Source organism: Micropterus salmoides, unplaced genomic scaffold (assembly GCF_014851395.1).
Source record: "Micropterus salmoides isolate LMB-PRFRI ecotype aquatic unplaced genomic scaffold, ASM1485139v1 Ms_hic_scaffold_18, whole genome shotgun sequence".
Taxonomy (NCBI): Eukaryota; Metazoa; Chordata; class Actinopteri; order Centrarchiformes; family Centrarchidae; genus Micropterus; species Micropterus salmoides.
Window position 1 is genome coordinate 27,462,351 of NW_024040928.1, and position 19,120 is coordinate 27,481,470.

A 19,120-nucleotide genomic window follows, 5' to 3' on the forward strand; every position below is an offset into this window, starting at 1 on the left:
TGTAACACCATATTATAAATGTCTGTCACGGTTTACCCCTGAGAAATATTTCCCAGTGTTGCTGTTCACTGCAGAGGTCAACAGTTCAGACACCATTCATGTAGGTTAAACTGTTGCACAAGACAAAGAGCAGAGCCAAGATGCCGTCAGGAGATGTTTTCTGGAGCCGCCGCACCGACAAAGAGCACCAGAACAAATCTACGGCCACAGTGACGGCACCCTGGATGATTTTCCAGTAGGAGGGAGGAGGGGGTTGTTTTCTGGTTCAGAGATTTCAGCACGACAATGAAATGAAGCTTTTGTGAAAGTAAAACCTCAAGAAAATAGTTAAGGAATCTTAAAACCGCAATCTCCTGGAGAGAAGGACTCTTAAGGACGCCCAGGAAGAGTCTTCCGGCGAAGCGGATGCTGTGTCAAGTTAGACGGATAAAAGCAGTCCTCCTTTCAAATGAAGAACTAAAAACTACAAACTGAAAGTTAAATACCTGATTTTCTTACTTAAACTTAAAAAGGTTTGTGTTTATCAATAAACTTTGGTCCTGGAATACACCGAGACGCTCAGACGGATTCAGAGCTTTGACGAACAAAGAGTTGAGTGACAAGTTCAGGACTAAGTTCTCCCAGTGCGACCGCAACCTCTTATCAGCGACCAACCAGAATACGACATGAAATGATGCAGAAAACGATTGTTTAAGTCATTTATCAAGAACAAATGTGAAACATTTACTGGTTCCAGTTCCTTGAGTGTGTTATTGACATAAAAATGTGATATCCTAGGGTGTTGGACTCTTTAGTTTGTTCATCAATAATGATTAACTGTTGGTGCCAAACATTAATCGCACATTTGATTTTGTATAATCTGGATCCTACAAATGTAAATTTCTTGGGAAAGTTTAGTGATAATTAACTTTACTGCATTTCTTCAGTTCCATGGGGCGGTTATTAAGCATCACTCGTGATATTTGGCTGGTGGTAAACTCCAAGTGACATTACATTTGGCGTTCAGTTCAGGCAAAATAGCAGGTTGGGAACTAAAATAAAAAAAACAAAATTGTGCTTCTTCAATCTGGTGTGGTGTTCATTAAATGAAAAGACTGGAGTCTCAGTGTTCATCAGCAGTTTAGCTTTAGACGAGGCGATGTTCAGTTTCGTTCATAGTAAACATCCCAGTTTCGTTCTTGGCTCAAAATTAACACATTAGCAACAACATTGGCTTTCTGGGAAATGCATTTTTATAGAAAAATGAGCAAAAGGCTACTGAATTTTTTTTTTTAAGTAGTCTCAACTTGCTTGCGGTAATTTAATTGAAGAATAAACTGATTTCTTCACAATAACATGAGGACGTCATTTAGCAAATTTAAGTTTGGGTTTTTCTGGATTTTAGACATGCTTATTTTTAGGATTCTCCACTGACACAAACAAACAAAAAAACAACTTTCAAGGCTTCATTTCCTTCCATTGCTGCAGAATAACTAAAGAAGGTAAAGACAGTTATTGTGGAAATTGTGTCTTGCTGGTGAGGGATTAAACAATTAAGTAACAACCAACCGTTGTCTTCGTTTATTGTCTTTTGTTAATAAATTCTTCAGAGAAGTACTAAAACACATATCCAGCCGGTCCAGAGACCTGCCGCCTAGGGCGTCTTGCCCCAAGCAAAGGGATGCATCACAATTTACACAGTCTAGGTTTCTATGTTTTGGGGATCAGAGATCCTCTCTCGGCCTTGAATGAACATTCCAGGAGAGGAGAAGAACAACAAGAGAGGAAAACACCAAAACAATCTCGCAGCTCTGACCTGAACCCTAGTAAATGTGGACGGACTAGCATAATGAGTGTAGTATGATAATATTAAAAGATACATAAAAGATTAAATGTAAGAGGACACAATTTTCTGCCATAACATAAATTTCAGAGAGATACAATTTACAGGGATCAAGTAATGAGTTAACAACGCCAAGTTATTCTGCAGCAGTGGAAGGAAATGAAGCCTTGAAAGTTTATGCAACACATTTCTACAGGTGTCCCGCTGTGTAAACACCTCGAAACAGCATGTTAATCCACCCTCCAGAACTTTATTTGTACTATATTTTATACGTTATATATAACATTAAAGAAGGAAGACAGAGCAGCTGGTCATCAGTCGATCCTGCAGTGAAATAATGAACAAATCTCATTCATTTAATTGTTAATTATTTGTAATTTTTGTACGTCTGCTGTTCTAAAACCGGTAGTGTACGTCTTTGTTCCATATTCTCCTTATGAGTGGAAGTAATAGTAACTATCTAGACTTGTGTTGCAGGGTTTAGAGCACCAGCTAGAAGGTCTAAAAATGTTTGTAGACGCATCAGTTCAATTGTTAGGGTGAAGATATTTCCACACTGAGCTCCTCAGTTTGGATCATTTAATAATTGTCAGCAAAACAGCCCAATCACGCAGCTGTCCTCGCTCTGCAGCAATTGAGATAATAATCCACCAGAGCGGAGTCCTTTTCAAAATCTTTTGGCCGTCCAACTGCAGACGTGCTACACTCAGACAAAGCTTTGTTTGTTACGGCGTCTCCGGAGATCTCTGCTGGGACTGAAGTGAGAAACCTTCACATTGAGAAAGGCCAGAGTCCAGGCAGCCACTAAACAACAGCCTGCGCTGTTCTGCATTTAAAAATCTCGTACTGTAGCTTATGCCAAAATATTAAACTGCCTGCAAACAAATGTTCCCCTGTTTTTAGCCTCGCAGTGGTCTTGAGAAACACCAGATTTCGTCCTCTCTACCATAGGGGTTGATGCGTGAGGGGTGAAGGGTGAAGAAAGAAGGGAACTTTCCTACAATGCTGTAAAAATGTTGTTCATGTTCATCTGTATTCCTTGTTAATGATGAGAACTATTAACGACAAATCACTCACTTGTTTTCTACTGAATTGGTCCGATCCACGTCAATGTCTCGAAAGACCTGATGCAGATGGTAATGTAATGATTGTGAGCTGAAAGCATTTTCTTATTGCTAAATCCAATTGGGTGGTAAAATTAGATTTTCCACTGCAAGCAGCAGCGTCTGTGGTGGGATGCTGCAGCCTTGCAAAGTAAAGCCATGTGGTTCCTTGACAACCCCCACACCACAATTTTATTTAGACTTTCCTTGATAACCGAGTTAAATCTGACTGAAGTTGAACTCCCTTCATAGTTTGTTAAACCTCTGTGGGTGTGGTCAGAAGGAGCTCAGGTGACACGCGAGGCGACATATAGTAAGCTGAATCTCTATAATATGATAATCAAACATCAGCAGGTAGTAGAGGTGAGAGTGAGTGAGTATGCGTGCATAAGTGAGTATGTATAGATGTGCGCAAATGTCTTGCCTTTCGTGTGGGAGACCAGGGATCGATTCCCACTCACTGCATCTGACCAAGAATGTTATCATGTCCCAATAATCCCCAGACCTGCTGCAATGTCAGATGAGTGGGAATCAAACCCAGGTCTCCCATGCCAAAGGCAAGAGCATTAACAACTGTATGACGGATCCCACCCTGCCTCCCCTCAAACATATTCATACTCTAACTCGCACGTATGTGCAAGCAAAGTATTCAATTTTGGCCTAGGCGGCTTCTCATATTAGAAGGAACGTCACATCAGACAGTTTGGGTAGTTAATTTGTACATTTATTTTCATGTAAAGATATTTGTGTTAAGCTGAACCTGCCCGAGCGCTTGTGCACCTCATGTCCTGCTGATCGTAGCTATAAAAGTTGGTGAGTAAAATGTCACCATAGCCAACTGGACTGATGGTGAAAACCCAGAAAACAGTACTCAGGTTGTAAAAAAGCAATTCTGTCAAATGTATGAAACCAAGCTGCCTTCCAGCAATCTAAAAATCACGATTGTGTTTTGTATTATATCTCACGGCCTATTGTCCTTTTTTACCCTGTTTATTTGTCTTTGATTCAAGCCCATTCTGATTATGCTGCTCAGAGCTTTGATCTGCTGCTGAGTCTGAAAAACAACTGTAAGAAAATCAAGGACACTGACCACTGAGTGCAGTCTGGACCACTACAAACACTCATCTGCTTTTTTTTTTACTGTCAGGAGGTTATAATTGCTTCCACTCTGAACTGAAACTAAATGCGTTATTAAAAAGTTTAGCATTGTCCCGTACTTTAGTTCCAAAAGTGAGGAAAGAACAAGTGGGCCGTTTTCTACAAGTTATCACGCAAGTTATCAGTCAACACGCCCAGGGTGCACTACAACATATTAAAAAACAAACACAAACAGGATAAAATGCACTTACAGGCGTGAGATTTAAAGATTTTGGATGCATCTTTTGTATTTAGTGCTGCTGTGGATACAGGAATAACCTCAAGATTGTGTGCATAAAAAAATCTGGCCTTGTTTATCCAAGGTGACTTAACTATGGCCACATTTAAAAAAACTTTTAAAAAAAGCAAGCTGTGCATTGAAAGCATGTGTCTAAACGGGCCTTGAATATCCACAAACTCTTTATTTTGCCAATAATTAAAAATGTTTTTGTTCAGGATGGAATTCAAAAGTATATATGGGAAGAAAATCTTCAGTCTCCAGGTTAAAGAGGTGAGCGGAGGTGAAGTTTAAAAGGCCCCATGTCTGTGTTTCATGAAGGTAGGATGTGTGTGTGTGTGTGTGTGTGTGTGTGGGGGGGGTTCCCTTACCATAGATGGGAGGTCACAACATCTGTCCCTGCTGGTCCAGCCCAAGCTGCAGACAATATCGAACATCTGGAGCTGGAACTGTGGAGAGGAAACCAAAAAGAAAAGAAAACATGGAAATGGTGTTGTGGTACATGTGTCTCTGATACACCCTGCACAGCTCCCAGAAGACAAATACAACAGCAGAGAACGCAGCACAGCCAAGTCCCATCAGCTCCGGGGGAAGACAGGAACCATGTCATCCTGCAACCACGTTAACGTACACACCGCTCGGTATGTCCAGTTTAATCACCTTTAATCCATGACTCTGTGTCCCGGAGTTTTTTTTCCCCCCTCCAGATTCTGAGCTAAAGGGGTGTTAAGTGCTGTACAGCAACATAACATTTAAACACCAGGGTATTATTAAAATAGTGTCAGCATTCGAAAACTATAGCTCCCATGATGCTTTGACAACAGGCTAATGGATTTGTTTTGCTACACACCACATGTGCGCTCTCCTTTTCTTTCAGTCTGAACTTATAATAACAATGAGAGGAGAGAATCATCGACAGTGTCTGAAAAATGAACTATTCTAAAATTATCACTTATGGCCGCTGTTCAGTTGTGTTGTAATGAGAGAAAATTAAGTGCTTATGACACGGCTTGGAAAATAAAATCTGCTCCCTTGAGTTCCTGATAAACTTGATGAAACGGGTAGTTAATGTTATCGTTTTTATTAATAATGGTTCATATCTTGAAATCATGTTTATTTTTGTTACATCTAACTGTTGTTGTATTTGCAGACTGCCGAACCGTAATCCTCATTGGGGACATTAACATATTCAAATTCTGAAATAACAAAATTAAAGTGAAATACATTTAAAATCCTTGGGACTTCACGGTTTAATCCGATCACTTCTTGCTCTCTTGTTTGTGTAAAACTCTGCAGGATCAGGGCTGACTTACAGTTGCTGATTCTCCTTTGGAGCCGATGGACTTGGACATCTTGCCCAGGACCTGGTAACCATCCCTGGATGTGTTTCCAGCTTCCTTGATCTCCTTTTCAGCCACTTCTTGGCAGTCGATGTTGAGTTTGACGCCGGTGGATGAGACCAGGATATGGAGCTTCAGAGAGAAAAGGGGAAAAGAAGAAGAGGAGAATAGATTTTATTGGCACATTCTCTGTTATACGATCAAGTCCTGTGTCTGGTTTCTATCCTGATGGCTTGCACATTATTAGGTTATGCTGCCGGTGGAGCGATAGCTCAGGGTGGACGTGACTCTCTTCTCTCCGCTGTAGCTCTGTTTATTCAAAACGCTGCAGGAATGTAAGAGAGCGCTGCGTTCTGCTCATTCAGAAGAAAAACGTGCTCCATCAGAGCTGGACTGTAAAGAAGCTCACACGGTGCGTTGGCTTTGGCCTCCTTCCTGTTGAGGTGAACATTAAGGGATATTAAAAAGTCACAATAAAAGTAATGAATCATCACTTCTTCACCTTGTTGGTCATTTTCCATGTTGTTGTATGCTCCTCATTTAAAGATGCCAAATGCCCTAAAAGCTTTTATTTTCAGTAAAAAATAGCGACTTCATAGCAGGCCAATCAGGAAGCAACGTTCCAACACATGTTCTGTCTCACAGCACAGGATCTCAGAAAGTTCTGATCACTGCTCTGTAACGCTACCTCGTTCGACTTGCTGGGATCATTCTTATGCAAGTTAACATAACTGTAACACACAACGTCTTAAGTAGAGACGTTCGTCCGCCATCAGTCTTTTTAAAGGGCACAATATAATGAATTTCTACCATATTCAGACTGTAATAAGATTACCAGTGGATCAGTTGAGGCTGCACCTTAATTAACTGCTTATGCATTTTGTTTCTAATATTTCCTTTTAAAATAAAACTACTTTTCTCTTCCAGTTGATAAAGTTAGTTAAACACTATTTTTCTGAGTTCCACACAGTTTGGTTTATGGATTTTATATTCAGGGAAAAGAGCCCCGACATAGAATTGCTATGTGATATTGGTAGATACTGAGTTGATGTATCGAAATCGATATATAGAAAAGAAAAAGTTTTTCCAAATCTCATCTCTTGCCACAGTAGGTTTGTGTATCGAGAACCGGTTCCAAGTTGGAATCTGCACCAAATTTCCATGAATCGGGCATTTTGATTCTGCTTATCTCGCTTCCTGCAGTGAGCATTTTACAGTTCGCTTATCTGCCGGGACCTGCTGCGCCGACCTAACGTCACCTCATTTGTTACGTCAACAAAGCATGAAGAAGAGAGTCCTTCCGTTTCCGGTCCTGGGCCGTGGCGGGCCGCAGCAAACGCTCTAAAGTTTGGCTTAGCTTCACTAAAAAAAGAAAAAAAAGAGAACGACAGCAGAATGCAACAGCTGCAGTAAGGAGGTTTGGTGCGAGGGAGGAAGCAGCTCCGACATGTGTCGCGCTCTCCCAGCTACAATGACGCCCCAGATCCAGCTAACGCCAACGGTAGCAACGTCTCAGGTACAAAACACAGGTGAGCCGACGTTCACCTTTTATATATAGACTTTAGATAGACGAGTCCCCAGAGACGCCCCTCTAGTACAGACTGCTTTCACTTTAGCCATAAGGGGAAGATGAGCAAAGAGGATGAAGGTCACCGAGATCTGTGGTGAAGGGGTTGGAATTGATAAAATTTAAACAATAACCAACACTATTCAACAGATTGAAACATCCCTGCATACCATTCTGACGTCCTGCTCAGCCACATCTTTTCTCCCCCCCCCCCAAAAAAACTGGAAATGCATCCCATTTTAGAAGGCAAATCTCCCAAAATTCCTTCCATCAGTCTCGTGTAAAATAACTGAGGCGGCAGTGGATTTATCTCTGTTATACACACACACACGCCACCACAATGCATTTCTCCTTAGTCAGATCTCCCTCGCCACATCTCATGATGTCATTTTGCGGTAAGCCATGAGTGCTGCCTGTACAACAACTTTTTTCCCCCCGGGGCCGGCCCCTCTGGTCAGCTCCAGTCCAGCTGTGAGGAGGGAAAACGCTGCTTTACAAAGCCAGGGGCTGGCAGCTGCAGCTCGTGGTCGGGCAGCGGAACGGCAGCACAGTGTTTAACAAGAAACTGTCCAAGACAGACTTGAGGGAGGGAGGCGCAGCGGTGTTTCCACTCACACTTTGCATTTCAGGTGTCTATCTGATGCTCAGCTGCTTTGGAGGAGCTTCAGCCTGTCGCTCTCAACACTTTAACAGAACACGCTCGTCTGTGGACGCTGTAGGGGATTAAGGGAATATAAATTTCCAGAACAAGCACTGATATGGTCACTTTCAATCTGCCAGTATTTAAATGTGATCAGGTCAGTACCAAAAGTGAAAAAAAACCTCTGTGTTTCACTCAGATTCTTATCTTTAGGCTGGAAAACCCTGAGATTTAGAGGAAACTCTGACACATAGTTCCTGTAAAACATAAACTGATGTATTGGTCTCATGAGGATCTCTCTCTCTCTCTCATAATATCAGCTATTACTGGCATCAGACCTGAGAAAATAATAGGCGGTGCTGAATACAGAACTTCATTCATTTCTCAGGCTGTTGTTCCAGCTCTGGAAATCCTTTGAGCCTCACTTACATGAAGTAAAAGTTTATTGTAACTTTTTAACAATCAAGGTCGGCGAACTCAGGTGTTTCGATTATGCCTGGTGCACACTCATAAACGATATCACAGTGGCGGTTCCGTGGATCTCACAAAAACTGATCAAATGGGAATTCAGAAACAAACATGGAGGCAGACCGTCGTAGTCAGATGGTTGACCTTGTGCGTGCTGTGTTTTGCACAAAAAAAAACTAAAGAAGACAAACTGTGGATGAACTCGAGGCTGAGAAGAGAGGGATCAGCAGGTTCGCTCTCATTTGCCGTTTCTGATCTGAGGCTCCCCAATTTTGCTCTGATTCAGCCAGCAACTTTAAGATGATGTCTGTAAACCCCTCACACTATAGGATCATTTTAGCCAATAATCTGTACCAACCAACCTCGGCTTGGGAACGGCACCAGAATCTGACCCAGAACCTGAAAGCTGTCAGGTACTCTTAAGAAAATATGATACACATTTTAAATGACTAGAGTGGGTATACCCTACTACTCTCTACAGCCAGACTAACACAAAGTATTTGTTGACAATAACAAAAATATAGAATAACACCGCACTTGTTCTTTTACAATGACATTTTATATTGTAACAGTTACAACAGTGGTGGTTACAATAGGACAAAAAAATGGGAAAATTACCTAACTTTCTTCTTCATTTCCAGATTACAACTTGTTTTACAGGCTCTTCAGGCACTTTTGGAATCCACCTTTAGTCATTCAAACGGATGTCTGGAAGCAGCGCCTGATTTACAGACGGATGTTTATACAAGATAAAAATCCATCTTTCTGTACAGGCTCCCTCGCTGCAGATGGAAAGTTTTCTTTGACCTCTCACAGAGTTTTTCTGTCTACAAGCAACAAAGGGGACGGAGTAAGGCTAAGACTACGACAATTTACCCTTTTGTTTTATAAAAAAGGAGGCCTGCGGGTTAGAGAAGCTGGCATTTCAAATCTCTGGACTGGAGAAGTGACTTTGCACTGCGGACGTCCCAATCATAGTCCTTTAACATTGGGTATCTGCCAGTACACAGTCCAATGCAAACTCCTGAAACTGACGTGACACGATCCGCTAGAGAGAGAGGACGTCTCACTCCTTCGGACCGGTGGGAAACGCAGCGGTACAGCGGCGTTAGAGTGGAGGTTCTTCCCCTCACAAAAGATCTTTGGCTGAATCCAGACACCAGCAAAGTTTTGGCTATTGGCTTGCCATCAAGTTCCTCAGGAAATTAAACGTTAATTAGCGACAGCTGATGTGACCTGCTGCCACAGCCGTTAGTGATTTTAACCCTAAAAATGAGAAGCTGCTACCTGAAACTGCTCTTTGCACAATTATCTAATTTTTACCAGTTTCTGAATAAATTAAGCTGTAAAATTCAGAATCTCCTCATTAAAAACACATTTTATTCATTTTCAGACTCTGAATCTCCCTCTTGATCTAACGTCTCGGAGACCTGCCCATTAGTCAGAGCATCTTTATTTTCTATCTTTGTCTCTTGAGTCTCGATCGAAAGGACAGTTACTGGCAGGACTGTTAATCCATTTCTCTGCAGTTGGCGCAGATGCTCCAGCGTGGGCTGAAAGGTAACACAGAGCTCGAAGGGAGGATCTTTACTCTTAATCCTTGTTTGTTGATTCTCAGAAACCCTTCAGGTGTCTGCAACAGACATTTGTGTTTGACTGATGTCTGCTGTTAAACACATCTGCGGGAGGATTTCGGAGACCCACCCAGAACCGAGTTAGCTGGTTGGTAAAAATGCAGGAGAGGGATTAGAGAAGTGAGACGTGGTGGAGTGGCGGGCCCTGACATCTTTCATCGACTGTCAAATACCAAGGCAGTCAGGTTTCAAGTTACTGACAGCAAGTTCAAAATGTCCCAGCACACCTGACAGGCTTTTAAATCTTTACCTATCGATTCTTCAGTCCACTTATTTTTTATTACTGCCCGAGGATTCAGCGAGAGAAAAGGGCAAATATTCGGAGCTGAAGTGTCAAAGGTTCAGCCTTCATGATGCACGTGTCCACCCTGCAGCAGCGTCCTTTAGCACGACGCTTACCTTAAGGAACTATTTCAGCCTCAGGGATCGATTCTGCTGTCAATTTCTCTTCTTCCCTGACGGTCTTAAGAATTTCAGGACAACTGGAGCAAACAGGTCAATGACTTTTTCCAGAAAAAGTCTTTTTTTTATTTTAAGCTGAGTGGGTGATGGATTTTTACAAAGAGTCATTTTCATGTACTGAAACGTCCCGCTTTCTTTTTTTCTCCCCCTTCCTGAGGGAAGAGACTACTTGCAGAAAAGAAATACATTTTACATCCAAAATAAATTATGGCTAAAGCTGCAGAGAGGAGCAGTATTATCAGGGGGCAGCTGTCACCACAGTACAGCAGGTACTTTGAATCACTGTCTCCTGTATTATTACAAACTGTCCACTGAGAGACGGACTTTAAAGCCGACACGGACGCCTCGCCCCGCAGCAGACGCAGCGTGCAGAGGCATGCTGGGAGGTAAAACCACCGTGCAGTAAGAATTCTTCCTGCGGTCGGCTACCAGAGGCAAGAACGAGTGCCTGCTATCCAAACCTCCTCCTGAGCTACTAGGAGGGGAAAGTGCAAAGAGAGATGGATGGAGGAAAAGCACCGCCTTCCTGCTGGCGCTCCTCGGCCGCTCTGATGTAATTGTTTAATAGCAATAGCAGTGACCCAATATTTTCCAGGCGAGCGTCCCAGCAGGGACTGCACTGCATTTTTTATAGTCTCTCCCCGTCTCAGAAGAGCTTATGGATCCTTGAATTGTTGCACGTCTGTCCACTCAGCTCCACCCCAGCGGTCTGTCTTATAAATGAGTTGCTATCAACACCACAGCTCTGACCTCCGCTACAGTTTATAACCCCCCCCCACTCTCCACTGCAGAGTCTGTTAGTCATCAGGCCAAAGAAAAAAACAAAAACCTTTTGCAGTGACAGTCCCATTCAAGTCTCAGATGTTGAAGGAGCCACCGTTGTACTTGCAGATAAATAAAAACCAACCTCGCTGGTTTGGCAACGTCGTTATGAAGACATTCCTCAAAAATGATTTGATGCTGCCGACAGTAAAATACTCTTTTTTTCCCCCCCCCATCACAAAGACCATTTACTTTGTTCTCCAGACATCTTTAGCCACATCTCAGCAGTTTATTTTAGGTCATGTGATAACAGCTACACCATCTCCACGACAGCTGCGCAAACTCCCATCTGCTCAGACATTTTATTGACCAAATTAGTTTTTATTCCATTTCGCAAGATGCAACTTTATCCCCTAAACCACACAATGATGGCAGCTGGAAGTCATGTATCTTGCGTGACACAGCATATATTCTCTGTCCTAAAAATAATCCAGGTACAATGCAAAACAGATTATAGCACTAAAACCCCTCAGCCCTTGCAGTTGGGCGGTCAAACACGTGATAACTCCTTAGAAAACGTTACATCCACATTCATCACCCGAATCTCACCATCAAAAAGTTGGACGTTTCTCTTATTGTGACACTTTTAGGGCGCGAGTAAAAATTAGTCATCTTGCGAAATGGACTGACAATCCGTTTTACTCTGCAAAGGGTCAAATATCTTTCGTGTCAGCAAGATATTTGTCTTTAAGGAGCCCTGAAATGTCTTCAGAAACACAGTGTTGTCAGAGAGCCTGACTAGTTTTCCGAACTTTGGTTTCAAATTTGATTTCAGAAAAAGTGGCTCACTCGGTTATCTGTCACTCGAATGTATTCACGCAAAAGTCTCATAAAATGACATGAGAGGCACAACCGGTAGCTACTAATGAACACGCAGTTTTCATTTTCATTCAGCATCAACGTCCATCACTGCGCCTCTGGCTGGATATTTAAACCAAACCAATTCAACAACAAGACACCAGTCTGCCTTGCTGATCCCTTTATAACATCCAGACAGCTGGATGGACAGTCTGAACTGTATGTAATCAATAATAGCCACTCTTCGCAGCGCTCGACTGCGTTTTACAACCTGCAGAGGACCATCTGTTTGTCTGAGCCCTCGTAACTTTTCAGGAACACGTCTGTAGTTGCATGTGAGGTGCTCTTCACTGTAATATACAACACATTTGGAATCTCAGGCATCCGCAGTATCTGTATCACCTCGGGACGTCCAGCGGGAACAAAGCGGAGCCATTCGATTGATGTGCCAGGCTGCGGTCACGCTTGCAGCATAAAAAGAAGGTTAAATAATTCAGCCATTAAGAGACACATTTGACTTCCAGCTTCGTTCTGTTCCTGCGTGGACTTAACTTGTCGTGTGTTTAGTCTGCTGTCCAAGCATCTTTTCTGCACGAGGAAGGATCTTCTGGCGTTAATCCAGCTCAGATTAACAACAAGGTGTCTGTTTGATGGCCTCTTCTGTAAAGTGTCGGGAGCACACACTGAAAGTGCACAACGCTTGAGCTGTTTTTTACCTTGTGGAAGCTTCCGTGGAAGATCCTCTTCACTTGATCGTTGTTGAACGTGACCCTCTGGATCTCCCCACGCACGTCTTTGTTGTAGAAGGACACAGTCTTGCTGGAGGCTGAGCAGAGAGACAATGATTTTTCTTTTTAATGAATACTGGAGGTCAACAGTCAACAAGAAAGTGCTTTGAAAGAAGATGTGACTTAATTGCTTCAGCAAGTTTTTTTTCCCCCCTTAATCACAAAAACATTAAGCAAATTGTGCTGTATACAAGTCTAAAAACATAAAAGCAATATTTACACAAGATGAACAAACTTCAGCTTCTGATGCACATGCACTTTGGGCAGTTCTTCTGTGTTGCTGATCATCATCTTAGAGGTTTTACAAGTTTAAAAACGTCAAACCCGCATCACCGACGTGCAGAAAGTCAAAATCGGACACAAGGAGTGGCGTCAGTGTCTCAAAGCATTAGAATGGAATAAATTCTAAATGTTTTGAGCAGGAGATCTAAATTTATACAGATCAAATACATTAGATAAATGAAGATGATGATTTTTGGAACAGCGCAGCACACTTTCCACACAACATTACCAACTAACCTGGTTTTAACCCATTAAAAAAAAAAGCAGTTTTAACCCCAACACGTCTCCACAACCTGCAAATGTTCCTTTGGAGCATTTTTAGGATGTGAGATTCAGATATCCTGTATTTTAAGCCTCTGGTATTTACAAACTAGACTAAATCTACACATGATCCTGCAGTTTAAAATAGTTTGGGCCATATTGCCCAGCCCCATGACTCATGATGATATGATCCCATCCTAACGGTTTGAAAACAAGCGGAAACTGAAGCAGAGGTCGAGATATTCACTTTTAGTCCATGTTATGAATCAGACTCCAGAAACACTGGTTCACCTACACTTCCCATAATCACCCTCCCTCCCTGGTGAATGCCCAGAGTTTGTTTCCCCTTTTAGGAGACCTCAACCTCAGTGTCGTCCAAGAGTCGTTAATCCAGATCAAGTGACGGTCGCTGGAGGATTTCTGCTGAAGCCCAGCAGAGAGTCCTGCAAACACACTGAGGATTTACGAGAGCCAGCTGAGCTCTCTGTGACACGAGGTTCTTGTGGTAAAAAGTCGTCGGCTCGGTTATCAACAGCCGGAGGGCACAGCCGGCTCATTACACCCCCACTCAACTCTTTTCATGAACAGATACGACACAATGAGGCCCAGCTGCTTCACTTCCCCTCACACATTACCGCGCTCTGTTTTCATGCCAGACACACACACTTGGTTGGATAAGAATAGAGGAGGATATTTACGGTCGATGGTGACGCCAGTTTCTGGCTTGTGATCTTTGCTCGACACCTGCCAGATGTCGAAGGCCTCGGTGGGCGAGTCGGGCAGGAGGCGGAACATCAGGATGATGGTGTAGGCGTGGGGAAGACCTTCAGGGTGGACCTCTCTGTTCGTGAGGCAAGAAGAGACGTGAATTTAGATTTACTGTCAACATGTCGGGATTTACCTGTTGCTCTTATCCCAACGGACTGACTGACAGCAGGTTAGAGTACAACTGCGGGTCATGGATGAACGAGGGCCCACAGTCCCCGAGAGGACTGATGTGAATCATGTCTTCTGACCATAGTATACACATTTCTGCCCGTCTGAACACCCCTAGTTTTCAAATCTGCAATTCTGGTAGATTTTTTTCCCCCTCTCGTTAGAGCTCGTTTGGGCAGAACTGAACACTGCGCCCAGCATACATAAATCTGATGTGACCACTACATATATCGTTTATGGAAGAAGCTAATGAGTCTCACTTCCTCCTCATCTCTAATAACAGATGCCCATGCGCAGAACCGATCGGGCAGGATGTTTACGGATGCAGCGACACCGCCAGTCTTTCACAAAGCAACATTTGTGACCTGTAGTACCTGTGAGCTTTTCAAAACAACTATGTTATTTATTTCAATATGTTTTACTACATTTATTTGCATTTGTTTAAAAGGAGTTAATTAAAAAAGTTTCTGAATAGGCCTCTACATTTTCTGGTTTTAAAATCTGTGCCAATAAAACTGCTTTAGAGGCAGTGGGTCTTGGTCTAGTCACAAACAAATTCATGATCAGTTTGTTTGTTTGATGGGAACGTGATTCGCTCTCAAGCTGACCCGACAAGGCGTTCTCCTCACACTTTGCACAACCGCTGGCAGCTAACCAGGGAATGAATAAAGCTCGTCTGACCGTGACATAAAACAAAGTACAATGCCTTCTTGCTTCCCGTGTTTACAATCAACGCATTTAACCAATGAGCGGAGCGAACGTTCTCTGGCGGCTTTGTTTTTTGGTGCATTTTGGTTTCTGTGTCAAAAGAAACCAAACTGATGGGGAAATACAAAAATTTAACCAACTCATCCGCTCTTTCATTCTTTGAAATAAAACCATATTTTAGCTGCTTAGGCTTTCTTTTAATTACGTTTTGTTTTTATTCTGGTGTTGAAACATCTACATGAGAAAAGGATTAATACTTTTTCCACCACTGGCTCATTTTTTAAAAAGTCAGAGCAGGATGTTTCTCATTTGTCCGTCTGATGTCACTACACATTTTGGAGAGTCAGACTTGGTAAACAGTCAGAACTCAAGCTGTTTTCCACCACTCTGGTGTTGCATGTGATATTCTGGATATGGGACGCCTGTGCTGGGTGGAGGCCAGTATTAACAGTCTAGTTCGCGGTTGGATTTGTACCGAGTGGCGTGAGGGAGGCTTGTTGTGTGAAACAGCAGGTCAGGACCTCCAGCTCAGTCCTGCCTGACTTCACGGAGCATTGTAAATCCACTGACCCAGTTTGTGAAGACAATGAGCTCAAAACGGTCTGGACACAGCTGGTGCAGGACGCTGCCGACACAAACAACTTAGAACAACAATGGCAACAAATATGCAGCGTCACCGGGGGAGCTCTCCCTGCAGAGTTCGGAGATTTTAGGTCTACAAAGTTTTCTTCGAGGACGTCAAGAGGAAAATATGTTTGCCGTTTAATTTGTGAAAACATTGTTGCTAGGTGAATTAAAATACCGTGACTGATTTTGTGATTGTTTCAGTCTCTTGCTCCCAAACAAAAAATGGTCTTCAATAAAAGCAATTAATGTAAAAATGCATAAATAAACCAGTGACGAATTCAAATGGTGTCTTATGAGCCTGGCAAACGCCCAACTTGAAGGACAAACAGGAGTTGGCGTTGCTCTGAAGAGAGACACATTTAATTGGTTGAGCTATAACTCAAGGGGCGGGGCCAAACGTTCTTCTTACCAACCAAAACAACGCACACTACCTCTTACTAAGGTAGCTTTGTTAGCTCAGCTGACTGTCCAAGCTACACATTTTCAAGCTAGCCACTTCCTCAAAGGGTTTCTTTCTAAAAACTAATGCCTAAAGTGGAAAAAAAACGCCACCATTATAATATATTTATAGGCTATACTTAATTTGGATAGTTTGCCAAATAGTAACATTTATGAACAACTTATGCACATGCTTTGATTAAAAAAGCGGCCCTCTTCAAACACTGCTAGATACACTGAAACATGATAGAAATTTAGGTTTTCAAAAGAGATTTGTGTGTTTTTCTTTACTGGACAACAACAAGTAATATCTCACCATTTTAAACAAGATAAAACCATTACCTTATTAGAATCAACAGCTCAGATGAGTGTTGTATCCACTAACAAACCTGCTCAGAGCGATTGTTTAAATGCTGACAAAGTAAATGTTTTGTTTTTATTACAAAAAGACCAGTACGGCAGTAGATACAGAAAACACTCAGTTTCATAATTAGACCAACTAAACTAACCTAGCAGGGATGCTGACCTTCTACAGTCATCTACAGAAATCCAACCACATTATTACGTGTTTGAATAAATCTCTTTGATTCTGACCACATTTTAAGTTTTTAAGGCTGTTCTCAGTCTGCTTACATGTAACGTACAGATGTACAGTCATGAAAAAAGTGGAGGATACTGTCCAGTGCTGATTTGGGAAAAGAGGTGTTTAAGTACGCTGAGCTGGTCTCACTGGATGCATTTAAAGTCATTTTAAATCTGGCTGTAGATGCTTTGACTGATTCATATTGCCCCTGTTTCATACTGATGAATATTTTGGATATTTTATGACCCTTTTATATTTATTTTCATAATAAGTTGTTATAAGTTTTTATGTCTGCAACCCTATTAATTCTGCTGCTGCCTGTCTTGGCCAGAACACTCTTGTAAAAGAGATTTTTAATCTCTACGAGACTTTTACGGTTTAAATAATTCAAGTTTGAGTCACTTCGCATCGGTCCTGGAAAAAAAAAAAAAAACAACACAATCTTCCGCAACCAAACAAAAGTTTTTAGATCACGTGACTCACGTTGATGGCTGGGTCAGGAAGGCGTTTTTGTGGAGTCTGTATGCCGTGTAGCTATTGAAGGAGCCCGGCTCCATAGAGACGCCTTTAACATAACTGTAGGTCTTCTCTGTCAGGTTGAACGCTTCGAGCATCCTGAAGCCTGAAACACAAGAAAATGAAGAGTTTTGGACATCTGACCGAGGAATTCAGGACACATTTAAAAAAAGAACAGCAGTGATTTTGCGCTTACCAGGTGAAGTAAATCCATTAAGGAAGATCAGGGGACACGCTGTGGAGCAAGAAACAAAACGTGTGACGTTTAACCCCACATTCGGCAGCCGAACAGTAAACAGTTGTGGCTTTTTTTTTTTTTTTTTTGCTGCAGTAGATATTTAACTTACATGATGTTGCGGTTTCACAAATGAATGTAATCAGGTTTTCCTTGATGGTGTCGAAAGCGTCAAAGTCGTCCACAACGAAGACGTGTCTCTCGCTGGGTTTGCTGCCGATCCCCTGCAGCTCCACGAAGTCCACATCCGCAACACCGATGGCAAACACGCTGTAACCTGAGGACGGCACACAGAAACACAGTCAGAAGACCAGCTCACCGATTTGTTGGTATCAAATCTGTCCAGTCACCCCTGAGGGAGGGAAACAATCCAAATTTTAACCAGAGCGGTTTTACTAATATGCATTGTTCAGATGGGTACAAGCTGTTTCTATTTAGTCTGTGGGTTTCCAGAAATTTATATATTTATCTCTATTATGGGAAGTTTCATGGTTGAAGACACTGCAGTCCTGAAGACGCCAGTTAAAAATGAGATCCAGGTCACTGCCGTACTGTAGTATATTCTGTCTAACACAGATCATGTCATTGTCCCATTACCTGCGTGCTGCAGCTTGGCAGCGCTCTTCTTCACCTCGTCCTGAGAGCGTCCGTCAGTGATCGCCACAACTACCTTGGGGACATTTCTCCTCATTCCATTTTCAATGGAAAAGGCCTTCTCGTAGGTGTGTTTCAGCGCTCCTCCTGCTCAACAGAGGAAAGCTGTCAGATAAACAACTCACTGACTGACTGACTGACTCACTGACTGAGGTGTGTGATCGCACCTGTCTTGGTGTTTCCTCCTCGGTACGGGATGTGATACAGTGAAGACATGGCGACACCTTTGTCTTGATAAGCGTTCAGCCTGAACTCTGTCTTTGCGTCGTCGCTGTACTGCACAAATGACACCTGTTTGGAAAGTCACATCACTGACATTAACAAGACACCAGGGTCAAGCGTAGTTACATACGTATAAACACTGTAGTCCCACGTCACAGATTTGTCCCAGAGGGCTGACAACCTCTGGCTGAAGATCCTTCATTTTAAAACGTAAAAACACACAAAAGTCGAGTTTATCAGAGGAAGGAAATGGAGAAACTTCAGAAAAAGCATTACATGTCTGCAGGACTTGCAAAATATTGAGTTAAATAACATTTCTAATCTTTTCCGTACCCTCTCTGGTTTTTAGTGAGGTTCCCTTTTCAGGTTTCTTTTACCTGCCACTGTTCACAATCTTTATTTCTTTCCCCCTTTTCGTCGGATGTGATTGCGCTTTAATCAGAGCCCCATGGCTTCCATCCTCACCTTTACAGATCCAGTGTACTTCTTCACTGTATGCCAGTTACCATAATGTGTTAATTATGCAAATAAAAAATTGCATGAAGCAAGAGTGCACCGCTGTCCTGCTATTGGTTCAGCGTTTTCAACACCAACCTGCATTCCTGAGGGTCCGATGACGTCGAAGGCGCCGATCATGCCGTAGACAAAATGCACGACTTTGGTGAAGCTGTCCTCGCCGATGCTCCAGGAGCCGTCGATGAGGAACACCACATCTGCTTTTGCGCCTCTGCAAACTGAGGCAAGAAAACAAGTCAATATGGGAGGCGTTAAAGTCCACCGCCAAGGATCACAGGCACCAGCAGAGAAAATGGCATCACACGGCATAATTATTATTTGCG

The 19,120-nt window shown here is 42.6% G+C and overlaps 1 protein-coding gene across 8 annotated transcripts in view; it reads right to left on the reverse strand.

Moving 5' to 3' along the window:
- The window catches only part of col12a1b (collagen, type XII, alpha 1b), a 151,569-nt gene that overhangs the window by 19,554 nt on the left and 112,895 nt on the right, over nt 1–19,120 (reverse strand). For all 8 annotated transcript variants that reach the window (XM_038726224.1, XM_038726231.1, XM_038726225.1 and 5 more), the window contains 10 exons: nt 18,876–19,015; nt 18,227–18,350; nt 18,003–18,146; nt 17,518–17,682; nt 17,367–17,405; nt 17,138–17,276; nt 14,061–14,203; nt 12,748–12,857; nt 5,614–5,772; nt 4,672–4,749 (listed from right to left, as the gene is read on the reverse strand). In XM_038726224.1, coding sequence (XP_038582152.1) covers nt 4,672–4,749; nt 5,614–5,772; nt 12,748–12,857; nt 14,061–14,203; nt 17,138–17,276; nt 17,367–17,405; nt 17,518–17,682; nt 18,003–18,146; nt 18,227–18,350; nt 18,876–19,015 — 1,241 coding nt within the window. The remainder of the gene's footprint in view (nt 1–4,671; nt 4,750–5,613; nt 5,773–12,747; nt 12,858–14,060; nt 14,204–17,137; nt 17,277–17,366; nt 17,406–17,517; nt 17,683–18,002; nt 18,147–18,226; nt 18,351–18,875; nt 19,016–19,120) is intronic.